At 45.5% G+C, this 12,827-nt stretch overlaps 1 protein-coding gene across 1 annotated transcript in view; it reads right to left on the reverse strand.

Annotated features, from left to right (window-relative positions):
• The window catches only part of WRN (WRN RecQ like helicase), a 29,540-nt gene extending 16,873 nt beyond the window's left edge, over positions 1–12,667 (reverse strand). Inside the window, 12 exon segments of the mRNA XM_063415182.1 lie at positions 141–216; positions 987–1,131; positions 1,484–1,564; positions 1,764–2,169; positions 2,430–2,538; positions 3,443–3,509; positions 4,720–4,869; positions 6,757–6,905; positions 9,701–9,846; positions 10,836–10,951; positions 11,660–11,771; positions 12,483–12,667. Of these exon segments, the coding sequence (XP_063271252.1) occupies positions 141–216; positions 987–1,131; positions 1,484–1,564; positions 1,764–2,169; positions 2,430–2,538; positions 3,443–3,509; positions 4,720–4,869; positions 6,757–6,905; positions 9,701–9,846; positions 10,836–10,951; positions 11,660–11,771; positions 12,483–12,652 (1,727 nt within the window). The 5' untranslated portion in view covers positions 12,653–12,667.
• Between the last annotated feature and the right edge of the window lie 160 nt (positions 12,668–12,827).

The following is a 12,827-nucleotide window of genomic DNA, read 5'->3' on the forward strand; positions in this document are numbered from 1 at the left end:
TCCCACACAAGAGAGTGTGAACAATACCGGGATTTGTTTATTGCCATTTTTTCAAGCAAGCAGTAAGAAAAACATCATCCAGGTTGAAGGAAGGGCAGGAACACATACCCCAGAGTGTCCATTTCAATAGAAATACTCACGGTTTAAATGAAGAATGCCCAAAATAGGTCTTCAGACACATGATGTGGCTTTCTCCAGGTTCTGGCAGCAGTGGATCTTTAGCGGGAGAGAGAAGAAAACACTCATTTGGGATTAAATTTTAAAAAGATAAAGCACTGTCTCCACAAACAACAGTCTGCTCATGGTTCGTGATGCCCCGGGGTTAGAATTTGGGCAATTCCAGTGAAAAGAGAGATATCAAACTCCAAATATTTTCAGGCTAGAAGGAAGGATTAAAAAGCAAAGAGGGTCCTCAGAGACCCTGCATGAAGAGGAGAACATATGGCTTGATTAATGAGATAAAGCAGTAGGACTGTAATGCATAACTGCATCATCTGGAACAGGTTCATCCAAACAAGTCAAAGTGTGCTTCTCCTCACATTTCAGCTGCTTTTCCCCATTTGATTTCTCTCCAAAGGGACAACCCCAAAGCAAGTCAAAATCACCCCCAAGGCAGAATTTCTTCAGAACTCTGCCATGCAGCAGCAACAGAAGAACATGGACAGACAGGGGAGGTGTCACCTGCCCCGTGCTGTGTTCTGAGCAGGTCCCCTCGGCTCTGCAGGGCCCCACACCCCCACGTTGGTTTTACTCCCACAAAGCAGACACCAGCTGATCATGGAGGAACTTCACTTTCTTTTGCCAAGCACACCTTTGTATTTTCATCTTGACACAGTCCAAGTTGCCCTTAGAAACACAGGGGAGCTTCATCTTCCCTGTTTGAGAAACCAACCCCTAAAAGTCACTGTGCTTCCACGGCTGCTTCTACAGACAGTGAGTTTTAAAAATTTATTTCGTCATGCACTAGGATTTTTAGAAAACCATACCAAAATATTCCTCCTCCTCTTCCTCGACACCTTCATCTTCATCCCCATCTGGTGCTACATCCACTTCTGTGCTGGGAGTCCTCCGGGGTTTACTGGACTCTCCTTCAGGTAAAGATCCTTCACAATCATCTACATCTTTTAGAGACTGAGAAATTAAGAAGAAAAAAGTGTTTTTGGAGCATGGAAGGGTAGATAAAATGCCTATCCAAGGTAATATGATATGGGAACCAAGTTTTAATCCAGTTATAACAACTTAAATCTAGTGGGTGGATCAAGTCCAAGCTGGTGTAGTAAAGATGACACAGGAGGCAAATGATACGTCAGACTAACACCAGCATATTGAATTCTTTAGGTATCCATGTGTTTATACTGCCCATTTTCTGTAAGCAGCCCCATTTTGCTTCATATTCCCTCCCCTTAACTGTGCTCCACTCCACTGTGATCCCAGAGCAGCATCATTAGAAAAAAAATTGAAAAATAAACCCTGAGGCACTCACTTTCAGCATCTCCATTTCCAGCTCTTCATCACTCTCAATGACACAGGACACATTTTGCTCATTGTCTGTGGAGCATGCCTCCTACAAAATCAACACAATTCTCTTAGAAGCAAAGTAATTTCTATTTTACCCACAGCCTTCCAACCTTTTGTACCTCCCATAGGCCACTTCTCCGTATGCTTTCACTTCTTACCAAAGATAATTAAGCTCAACATTCAGCTTTTTCCATTAAAAACAAAATATCTGAAAGAAATATCAGAACTCAACAAGTCCTCATTACCTCGGGTGCAACTTCATTGACCAATTCCTTCGCAGCCTGACGTTCCAAGACCTGTAGCTCTTGCTCAGTAATGTCCAGGGACATGAAGTCATCTCTGTCCTCTCTGTCTGTAAATCTGGCTGCTGGAGCCCCATTTTCCAGTGCAGTGTTACCTCTCTGTGCCTCCTCTCCACTCATTTCTTCCTCCCAGAGTACAGCCAGCGTAGCATCAGAGCAGATGTTGAGGTCACCTTCAGGTTGCTCAGCACACTCTGCTTTTTGTGCTTTGACATTTGCTGACTTGGCTTCAAAATGTGTTGTATTTGCACCACAGCTCCTCTCCAGTCCAGAAGGGGAACCTGAGCCCAGCAAGGTGGTTTTTAAGGCACTGATGTTCTGTGATATCTCAGCTAGTATTTCTGCAGCCCTAGGAGGTAAAATCAAGGAACATGAAATTGCAGAGGCAGTTACTACACTTCAGGACAAATTCAGCCAAGCTCAGTGTCAAATCCATTGCAATTGGACCAGTGAAAACACATATTCCTGCATATAAAAAAATACATTTCCTGGAAAACAACAAACAGATAACCTGTCTGTTCAAACTCATGTATTTTCTTGTGTGGGACCTTGGAGATCAAAAGCAAAACACTGACTCTGGAGGCAGAGACACGTCAGCATAAAACTGACCTCTGGAAGTTTTCCAGTTGTCCAGAAGAGTGGGGGATGTGAGAAGCCAGGTCTGTTATCTCTTCAGCCAGTGAAGCCAAGCGCTCCTTCACACCCTCAGACGTGGCATCTGTAACAAGTGTAACAGTTGTTTTGCAATAATTCGGGTCTAACATGTCTGTGTAAAGAACACACATTCCTGTGACTGCATTCCTACAAGATCTGCAGCTGGTAAGACAGCATTTTCCAGGGCTTAAAAATCAAGCACAGAGAATCAGGCCAAGCTTCCAGGTATTTCAGCACTGCATCTCTTCCATTACACAAGCTCAGGGAAAACAGGGACACAATGGGACCGCTGCAAAGCGATCCCTCCCAGCTTCCCTCCGGCTCCTGGAAAAGAGCTGCTAACGCAGACCTGCTGACCAAACCAAGGCCAAATCCTGCACCTCCTATCAAGGGGACAGCACTGCCACCTCTGCCTCTGACAGAAAAGTAAAATTCAGCCAAAACTAAAAGGAAACAACCCCGTCACCACCTCTTTTTCAGCCTTAGAACAGAACAAAAACTAAGATTTCAAAATCTCCTCTGATGAAGTAAATAATGTTAAGCTGCTCTAAAACATTTGGGTCCTATTGATATGCCTCAATAAAAACATTACTTCCTAACATGGTTTATTTTGTGGCCCTATTTCATCTTAAATTAGGTATTTGTCCCTGCATCTGCAGCACTGAAATTAACTCACTGAAGTGTTTCCATAAACAAACCGGAATGACAGAAGGAATTCTTCCCATCTCTGTGTACAGCAGAGAAAACACAAACAAACACCCTAAGAGCACCTTCCTACATCCTCTGGAAAACAGTCACACAGTATGGATACCTTGGGCATCCGAGACCTCTTCCTCTCTGCTCCCTCTGCAAGTCATCTGAAATCACCCAGAGGCCAAACCAACCTGATACTATTAAAATGTCTGCGGGGAAATGGAATATGCAATTGTACACAGAATAAATTCCTTATGCCTGGATGGACAACTTACCTTTCCTCATGCCAAATGATTTCCTGTCACTCATATTTTTCAGTTTTTCATAAACAATGTAGCCAGCCTAGGAGAGAAAAGAAATAATTAGTACTCAGTACTCCACAGAGAAAAAACAACAACAACAACAACAATTCATCAGGAGTTAATCAGGCAAAGTGTGGCACCAATACAGTGTCCAGCAGAATTCCAAACTGGAATACTGCTCATGTCATACTAACTGCTACCCTGACTCCACTGTCCATCAGGACCAGGTTACAGAATGCTGCACTAAGGGCCAAATGCTGCCTTGGGTCTCCCTCTGGAATGGACACTCTTACACAGATCCCAGATGGGTCATCTCAGCAGGCTCGCTGCGCAGAGAAAGCTCCCAGCACTCAGCTCCCAGCCCCACCACCTGCTCACCTCATTCACATTTCATGCTGTGCTCCAGGAGAAGAGCTACAAACCTACCAAGATGGATTTGGTGTGTTTAGTATTTCCCTTGGTACGAATAAAGAGTTCTAGCAGAAAAATACAGCCTAAAGCCAGCAATGTGCTAATTAGGCTACACGTGTTGAAAAAGAAACAAGTTACTCCCTCATGTTTTCCTGGGAGGCTCCAAAAGGCAGGCCAGGTGAATACAGCATAGTGGGAAAGAGGCACTGCCTGGAAAGAAGTGGACACAAAAGCTGAACCAGGCACAAAAAAAATTAAAATTTTTTCTATACTGTTTTGGGTCTTCACAGGTGCTAAACCCTCCACGGTTGAACTTCTAACTAAACTTGAGTCAGAAAAGAAACCACTGTCCCACATCCCTTCCCCTAAGCCTAGAAATAAGAGACTGAAGGGATTTTTTTTCCTGCCATAAGGCATGATTTTCTCCCAGGAAGCAGGTGGCATCCAGTGGCTTATTGGTAAAACCCTTCACACAACTGCAGATAAACCAAAATTCATCCAAAATACCAAAAAAACAGGGACTTTTGGAGAACCACAACGTTCATATGCAACTGAACTCCTCCTGACAATCCATATTGTGGTTCTCCTGTGTTAGCCACCAGTGAAGGCTGTGTTTCTTCCAAGTTGCTTTTGAATTTCACATTCTATATTTAACAAGATTTGGCTTCATTAGCAGCTAAGAAAGATGACTAAACCAGAAGGAAACACATCCAAAAGTGGTGACAAGCTACAGTGAACACCTGCAGACAAGGGTCTGAAGAAATAACCAGCAGCTAGGAGCACACTGGAGAAGGGATTTACTCCCAGGGGCTGGAATGGTGATCCCCTGTGGTACATACATAGGCATCTGTGGCTGCATAGAGCTTCTGCTCCTCGTTGAGTGGAAACTTTTCCCAGTTGCTGCAGCGGACGGACTGATCCTTCAACAGCTGCCTGCCAAAAAGGTGCTTCACCAAGCCATTGAGACTCCACGTCTCCTTACACTTCAGCTGGGGGAGAAAATCCAAACAAAACACCAAAAGCAGAGGATTTGTTTAAACAGGAAAGCACCTGCACCTCCCCAAAAAGAGCAAAGTGTACTTATTCCCTTGTTAGAAGCAAAGAGCTCTGGGTTAGTCAAAGCATACTTAGTTTTTCAAAGCAGTTGCTCTTCTCAGTGCTGTCACACTACCAAAAATATGAAGTATCTGTAGAAAACAACCTCTGGGTTGATAGAATAAAAGCCCTAGACTCAAACAGCACCCCCTCTCTCCTCCAGGATTTTCCTGTTATTTGCCTTTCTAATTAGAAGAACTCAGTATCAAGCACCAGGGATTCATCTAATAAATGCACAGGAATATTAAAGCCTGCCTGTGAGTGTTGGACATCTATTGTCAGGCTGAAGACAAGCACAAAGCAGAAGAGCACAGCTCTGGCCCATGCTAACCACCGCTCTGAGTGTGGGAAGCAGCTCATCCCAAGTCTCCAGCAGCCACCCCACCACGCTGCTGCCTCCAATTGCCTCTGCAATCCCCTCTCAACCCCAGTGGCTGCACACCACTGTCCTGAGAGCCAGTCTGGGAAACTGCTTCAGAGCCCAAGGATCCAGGCCTCATGGGCACAGCCTGCTGCTCTTCCAGCTTGGAAAACGTGCCCAGCCGTGGAGCTGAACAGCAGCACAGAAGCATTAGCACTGCCTTGAGTCTGGTATAAAGAAACCCTCCCAGCTGTTCTTTTTAGGCTCCCCCAGCCCTTCCCCTCCCATTGTGCCATTATATATAGCCCCGTTCATTTGTTCTCTTTCAAGTTTATTTTTGGTTTGTTTTCTCTTTAGCAGAACACTTTTAAGCTGCTATCAGAGATCACACTGCTCATCTTCATAACAAATTATCCCGACTCGAATGACGGGATTAAAAAAAAGGGGGTGACTGAGGAAACTCCAAGTTTGAGAAGCAACAGCTCCGCTTACTGCTTGAGCAAAACAGTTAATTTGTATCATTTCCAATCCACTAGGAAGCTAAACTCTGAAGCGGCTAGTATGAAAAGCACTGCTCCAAATGTTGGTGCTGCATCACAGAAGGAATGAGAAATGCTTAGAGAGACCAAGCACAGGTAAGGAAATCCCTGGTGCACAGAAAGAAAAGCTTTAAGGGACAGACTTGAAATACGAATGATATGGAAAGCAATGAGCCTTTGGCTCCCTTCCCTAAAAAGACAGCACAGGTGTCCCTGCATCAAACAACCTCTGAAACAGAACTGAAATTCAGGGTGTGCCAAACGCAGCACAACTTGTAAACAACACCAGGTTGCTGGAAACAGCACCCACAGCAGAGCTGAGGTGACACCGGCCTGAGAATCATAGGAATAGAATCACAGAATCATAGGAATCCACGTATTTCTATAGTCTATTTCTATAGACTGTGTGGCAGAAACACCTCTGCAGGGAGGACTTCAAGGAGACCTTGATACCTCCCTCCAGCACCCAGCAAGCCATGGCTGCAGGGCTGCCTTCCTGTACCCTGTTTATAAGGTTCAGCCATTGCTGGGACCATGACACCACTGCCAGCAGAACAATCTGGCCATGTCCATCACTAGGAATTAAAGGAAAAGCACTTGCAGCTGAATTCAAAAGGTACATCTTGTAAATACTAAAAGTGAACAGACCTGAGAGGGGGCAAATGTTGATTAAAAACTGTCTCACTGAAAGACAGTACCTAGTTCTGCAGGCTTTGAGAGGTGTTTTTAAACAGTTCTTAATTAAGTTACAATAGATCTCTGCTTCATTCCACAGAACACGTTTCCTATTGGCATGGAACTCCAATCAAGACAAGGAAGCCTCCTTTTGCACAGCACCATAACAAGATTCCCTCCCACAACAAAAAGGTTTTAAGTGTTACTTTCTCATTAGCAACGTCAGCCAGCTCCACAAAGCTCTTCAGTTTGATTTCAAAGTCACTCATCAGCTTCCATTGATCTCCCTCAATTCCTACGCCAACCTTTTTAATTGTTTCATCTTCGAGCAGCCTTTTGAGTCCCTTGGGAAAACCTAAAATAGATTAAGCCCAAACATGAGAAACTAAATACTAGAAGATGCCAGAAAGTCTAATGGAAATGACAAAATCCAAGCACAAAGGCCATCTGCAAAACCCTGTGCTTTTAAAGGAAAAGCCACCAAAGTTCCCCTGTTTATTTGATTTCTCTCTGGAATGACTGAAAACTTGAACTGGTTGTGATGGATCATCTGCAGACAAGCAATAAGGAAATACTTGAAATACACAAATCATCCTGCGTCTGAAAACAAACCAAGTAAAAAAACCCAAAAAACCAACAAACCAAGTAAAAAAACCCAAAAAACCAAAACCTTATTTGTCTTTCTAAATTGTTAAATCACACAACGAAATAGCAACTCCTCGCTGGAAAAGATACTTTGATTCTCAAAATTCAGTGTTCATTACATGAAATCAAATATTATTTTACTATTTTCCACATAATTTCTTCACAGTTTTTGCTATTTCACATTTCTGGGCAACAGTTTAAACCATAAGCATGGGAAATCATCAGAAACACAGATTCTCTGGAGACACACTCAGAGCTAAGGCTGGGCTGTTCCAACAACAGCATTTGGAAAACAGAATTCACCAACCAGATGCTGTGCCAAGCCCAAACATGTCAGTCTTGTCAGCAAGCAAAAACCCACAATGTTCAAAGATGCTCACAGATACTGAGTATTGTATTTTGATTTCTCCCAAACTGATGGCACAGCAATCCTGGATCAAAGGGTATCTTCAAGCTTACAGGACTGAATTAAAGCAGGCAGCTTTCTCATCTCATTTTCTACAGGAAGAACAGCCACAGACACTTCATCCTTGAACAATAACAGCCTTTTCCTCCCCTGTGTGTTTGCTCCCATTTAAAATTCAGAGCATCTTATTTAAATCCATACCTTCAGGACCCCACAGCTGGATACCCTGAATTAGTCTCAAGTGCAAATCTAGTACCTGCAAACACACAGAAGTGCACGGGCACACAGTGCTCATCTGCCTTGGATTTAATTTCAAACATTGCCTTTTCTCAGTCCTGCAATATGTATTTATGTACTTCAACAAACACTTGGCATCACTGATTTTATTTTTGCACAATTATCTCTGCCCTTTGATGGCTGCCACTGTACAGGGACATTTGCAGCTACAGCCACAGTCAGCTGAGTTGTGGACTGGGAAATTGCAGATCCACCCCAAAGCATTGAAAAATAACTGGCAAAAAACCCCCAAACAGCAGCAGCCTGGTGCTGTGAGACAGACAAAGTACAGCATTTCCAAAGCATGTGAGCCGTAGGAAAATCTGGAAAATCCTCCACAAAGGAGAGGGAATTCAGTAAAATAAAAGCCTGCAACATACACAGCTGGCTTGCTGTGCAAGGGATATTCACCTAAAAGAATCATCATTAAAACCTTCAAGGATTGGCACTCCCCAGTGGAGGACTGGTGCCTCATTTCCACCACCTCATTCCTAGAAAAGTGACTATCAAAAACCAAAATGCCTAAGTGGAAGACTGTGCAAAAGCTACAATCTGAGAAACAGGTCACATTTTGAGAAATGTCTAAGGAAATTAAAAAAAAATACTAAAATGTGGAAAATTATGAACAATCTTCCCAATAAATAAAGAAATGTGGTTTTGTTATTTATACACAGTCCAAGAACGCTCAGTTCCTCCTGCAGGAGAAAGTTTTTTTGCTAGGACTTACGGCTTTTTATTGTGATTTGGCCAGCATTTCTGCAGATCATATATATTGCCACAACAAGCAGAAATTGGCTCTGGTTCCTGCACAAGTCACTCAGTTCAAAGTGCACCTTCCATTTTGGAAAAGCACCCAGAAGGAAGCCCCACCTTTTGCTGTAACACAGCAGCCCACGTGCAGCCAGCTCGGCACTGGCACACAAACATCCCCCCTGCCAGAATCAAAGGCATTCCAGCTCTTCACGGCCCTTCTTCCCTCAGCTTCCTCTCCTCACATCATTTTCCTTTGTGCTGTCGAGCCTCCCTGATGGAATAGCCTCCAGCAATTAAATTTTCCACCCCATTTGCTCTAAATGACAAAGGATTGAACACCAACATTAAAATTATCGCTATTATACCTCAGCATGAGTCCCCCAGGGAAATCAGAAACCTCTCACAGGCATAGTTTCAACCGAACATTTTAAACCAAAGGTTATAAAATTGCCATCTCCTTCCCTCATCCCTATTTTCCCTATTTGGAATCTTTTATTCACATCCATAATGAATTCAGCCTCTGCTAAGCACACCCCCTTCTCTCCCCACAGCTGCATCACACCAGGTACCCAGTACTCTTTCCAAAGCTGATGTCATGCAATGCAGGTATTGGGAATAAAGAGCACAAGAGCCATCATGTTTGAGGATTTTTGTTGAAGCCAAATTTAAAAACAAAACAAAACACAAAACCCCCACAGCCTGCTCTATTTAGGTTCACTGTTTATTTTGGCACTAAACAGAAAACTCATTATAGGAGCAGGGAATTAAATTTTTAAAACTGGAATAAAATATTCTCTCCCAGACAGAAAAATAAGCCCCAAGACTCTTCTTCCCTGCTCAGAACCCATACCCCGTTTTCAAGCACACATGGCAAACCAAGATTCTCTTAATATATAGACATCACTCAAAGAATAAATCCCATTATTATAGGTGGGAAAGGGGAGGAAAAGGATGGATTTTTACTGTCCCATGTAGTAGGAGATATCAGCCATTGCTCAAGGCTTATGTTCAAACTTAATCACAAGAAATAGAGAGCCTAAATGCCCTAAATAAGAGAGGAAGTACAATACCTGCCATGGAGGAGACGTGAAACAAGTAACACTTGTCCTCAGCGACACACATCTGGATTACAGCTGTTTTGGCCACCTTCCCTTTCTTGTATGATGGTGGCCACTCAATGTCAAATCCAACAGCAGCCCCATCTGATAAACTCTGCCTGGGGAGGAACAGAGACCCCTCACCTTTATCTGCTCTTCTACCAGTGTTTAAAACACCAGCCTTAAGCCACCTGACACAAACATGAAAGGTGTCCTGGCTGTGATCCTCTCCATTTCACACGTGCAAGGCACAGAAGCCATTTCACAACAAGAGACCACTTTGTGCTGATCCACAGAGCCACCTGAAATGCTTCCAGGCTCTGCAGATCTGCTTGCAGATACCAGCACATTATCTACAAATAACTGCAGGTTGTGGGTGCAGAGAAGGACAGGGAGAGGACGCTCAGCAATTACGGGCAATGAGCAAAGCAAACGTGTCAAAATGAACTGATCTCCAACCCATCAAACCAGAGTAGGATAATGGGGAACAAAACTATCTTAAAACACTTTTCCCACACCACTCCCTTCTTCCCTGGCTCAACTGATCTCCCAAATTTCCCACCTCTTCCCCATCAGCACCACAACAGGGACAGGGCCTTTAGCCCCCCACTACTAAAACTTGGCCACAGAAGCCTCAAGGACAGCCAGAGGTGAAAGATGATGGAATAGTTTTTATTCCTTTGAAAGGTTCTTCTTGATTCACCCCATGATCCCTTGAAAGATAGTTCTTTATTTACCCCACAGCACTAGAAGTTTTGTATGGAATTTTTCCCCCAGCAACATGAGCTCTGCTGTGCAAAAAAGGGAAAAATAATAATAATGTATTTGCAGCATGAATTTACTGTCTTTTCTCTAAACATACAGTCCCAAGTTAGGAATTGACACTCCTCCATGAAGTCACTGAAGCTGGTGGAATTATCTATGCTGTGAAAGGCAATGAATCTGCATTGGAACCTTCACAGCTTGTGCTTTGAGGGACTGAAAGGTTCAGCAAGGGCATCTCCCACCAACAAGGCCAAATGGGGAACTATTCCCAAGAGCTGAGTCCCTTCCAAAAAGAAAGGAGCACTCAAAGGAAAGAAGAAAAAAACTGAGCATGAGCTGCTACCTGATATCTTCTGAGAGAAGAGAACAGTCACTGGCTTCATAGCTATAAACAACAGAGCCACAGAACTCCAGGAATGGCAGCCCATCCTCCAGGACACTCCTCTGGGCACCAGGCTTCTGGCAAACAAAGTTTGGGAGAGATCTGGTTACCCACCATACCTGTGCTCACCAGGGACATCCATCCCAGCCAGGCTCACACACCCTCGTTATCAAACATTTGGGTTCCTGCCCCAACTTCTCTACTGAACTCTGAGCACTCAGGGAACAAAATGTAAAATTTATTGTTGCTTCACCCGATAATTTTTAATATCCAAGCTACTAACCACTTACTAGTCAACTAATCATTTACTCCCACTTTGTGGAATGAAAGCTGCTGAATGAATCCTCTGCTTTTGCCCCTCATTAACTGATTTTCTAACTGTTGAAGCTGTTTTAGGCATTACAGAGATGGTCCCTTCTCGTGGGCATTTTTATACTGAACTGCTCATACACACAGGAAAAAACCCCAAGGACACAGTAACACTTATGGGACATCAAAAACTGATGAACAATTAACTCAGCTGACACATCTGAGCTGCAAAACATCCTGGAATATTTAACAGGTGAAGGACACCAGGAGGTGTCTGGTCTTCCCAGAGCCAACTCCCCTGCCAGGCCACAGCTCAGGGTCTCAAATTAAATGGATGGGAAATCCCCCATCCTTGCTGAACCCCCACTCCTGGGTGAGCCTCACAGCTCCCTCAGAGGCACAGGCCTATCTAAAAGTACATTCTCCAGAGCTGGGTTATTATGCAGCCTGCAAAGCATCCCCGAGCCACGACCTACCTTTTTATGCCCCAAAGAAGCTTCCTCCTGGCTCTCTGTGAGCATCCACTGGGGATACTTGTCCTGCAGGCCAGCAGTCACCACATCCATTTCTGACACATTTCTGTTACTTCTGCATTAACATAAAAGAAGAACAAGAAATTAGAACAGTCAGCAGCTTATATGGAGATGAGCTCTCACTGTCATCTCAGGCCTGAACAATGTTATCGAAAGCTTTTCATTTTTAAATTGATTTTCAAGGCTTAAGCAGACTTTCCCCTTGGTGTGCAGCAGCTCAGCCAACTGCCCCCTCCATTTCAACTCCAAAAAGGATTTTAACACTAAACAGAGACGTGGCAATAGCTCCCCTTTACAGCCACTCTGTTCTTTGGACTGGGACTGCCAGGAACAGAACAGAGCAGCACAAAAGCTGGAAATAAAGGAAACCCTGCAGCACCCGCAGCCCCCCAAACCAGCTGGAAATTCCAGAGCACCTTTGGTACGCACACACGACCCCGCCCTATCTCCCACCACAGCATCACCCACCTGCCCGGAGTTAAGCCAACGCCCGGAACTCGGGATCGCTCAGCATCCACCCGTAAGCGGCCACGCAGCTCGGGAGACCTCGGGACAGCCGGCAGGGGACAGGGAGCCGCCGCCAAGTCCTCACCCAGCGGGTAACACGCCTTGTTTGCCACAGGAGAGAGCAGCCTCAGCGCTGGGCTGCCGGGAGCCCCTCGGAGCGGCTACTTCCCTGTACCTCCTGTCCTCCCCACCGTCCGCGGCGCTGCCCTCCTGAGCCCCAGCGCTCCCAGTACCCCCACTAATGCCCTCACCGCTTCACCTGCTGTCCCCCAGTGCCCCCAGCACAGCAGGCCGCGGTCCCGCAGGCCGGCAGCAGCCCCGAGCGCCGCCCAGGGGCTCTGAGCGGGCTCGTTCCGCCGCCGCGGCCTCTCGGCACCCGGTACCTGCGAGCGCCCGGCCTCCCTCACGGAGCCCGCGCTGCGCGCACATTGCGCGTCACGCCGCGTCGCGCCCTGGGCACGTCACCGCTGGCGCCCCGCACCCCCTCCCCCGGTCTCCGCTCGGGTTACCCGAGGTGACGCGCACGCGCAGTGCTGCGGCGGCCGCGGGGCACTGTGGGCTTTGTAGTCCCGCGGCCGTGAGGGCCGCGCACCCCCCGGCGCCC

This window comes from Prinia subflava, chromosome 18, assembly GCF_021018805.1.
Source record: "Prinia subflava isolate CZ2003 ecotype Zambia chromosome 18, Cam_Psub_1.2, whole genome shotgun sequence".
Classification (NCBI taxonomy): Eukaryota; Metazoa; Chordata; class Aves; order Passeriformes; family Cisticolidae; genus Prinia; species Prinia subflava.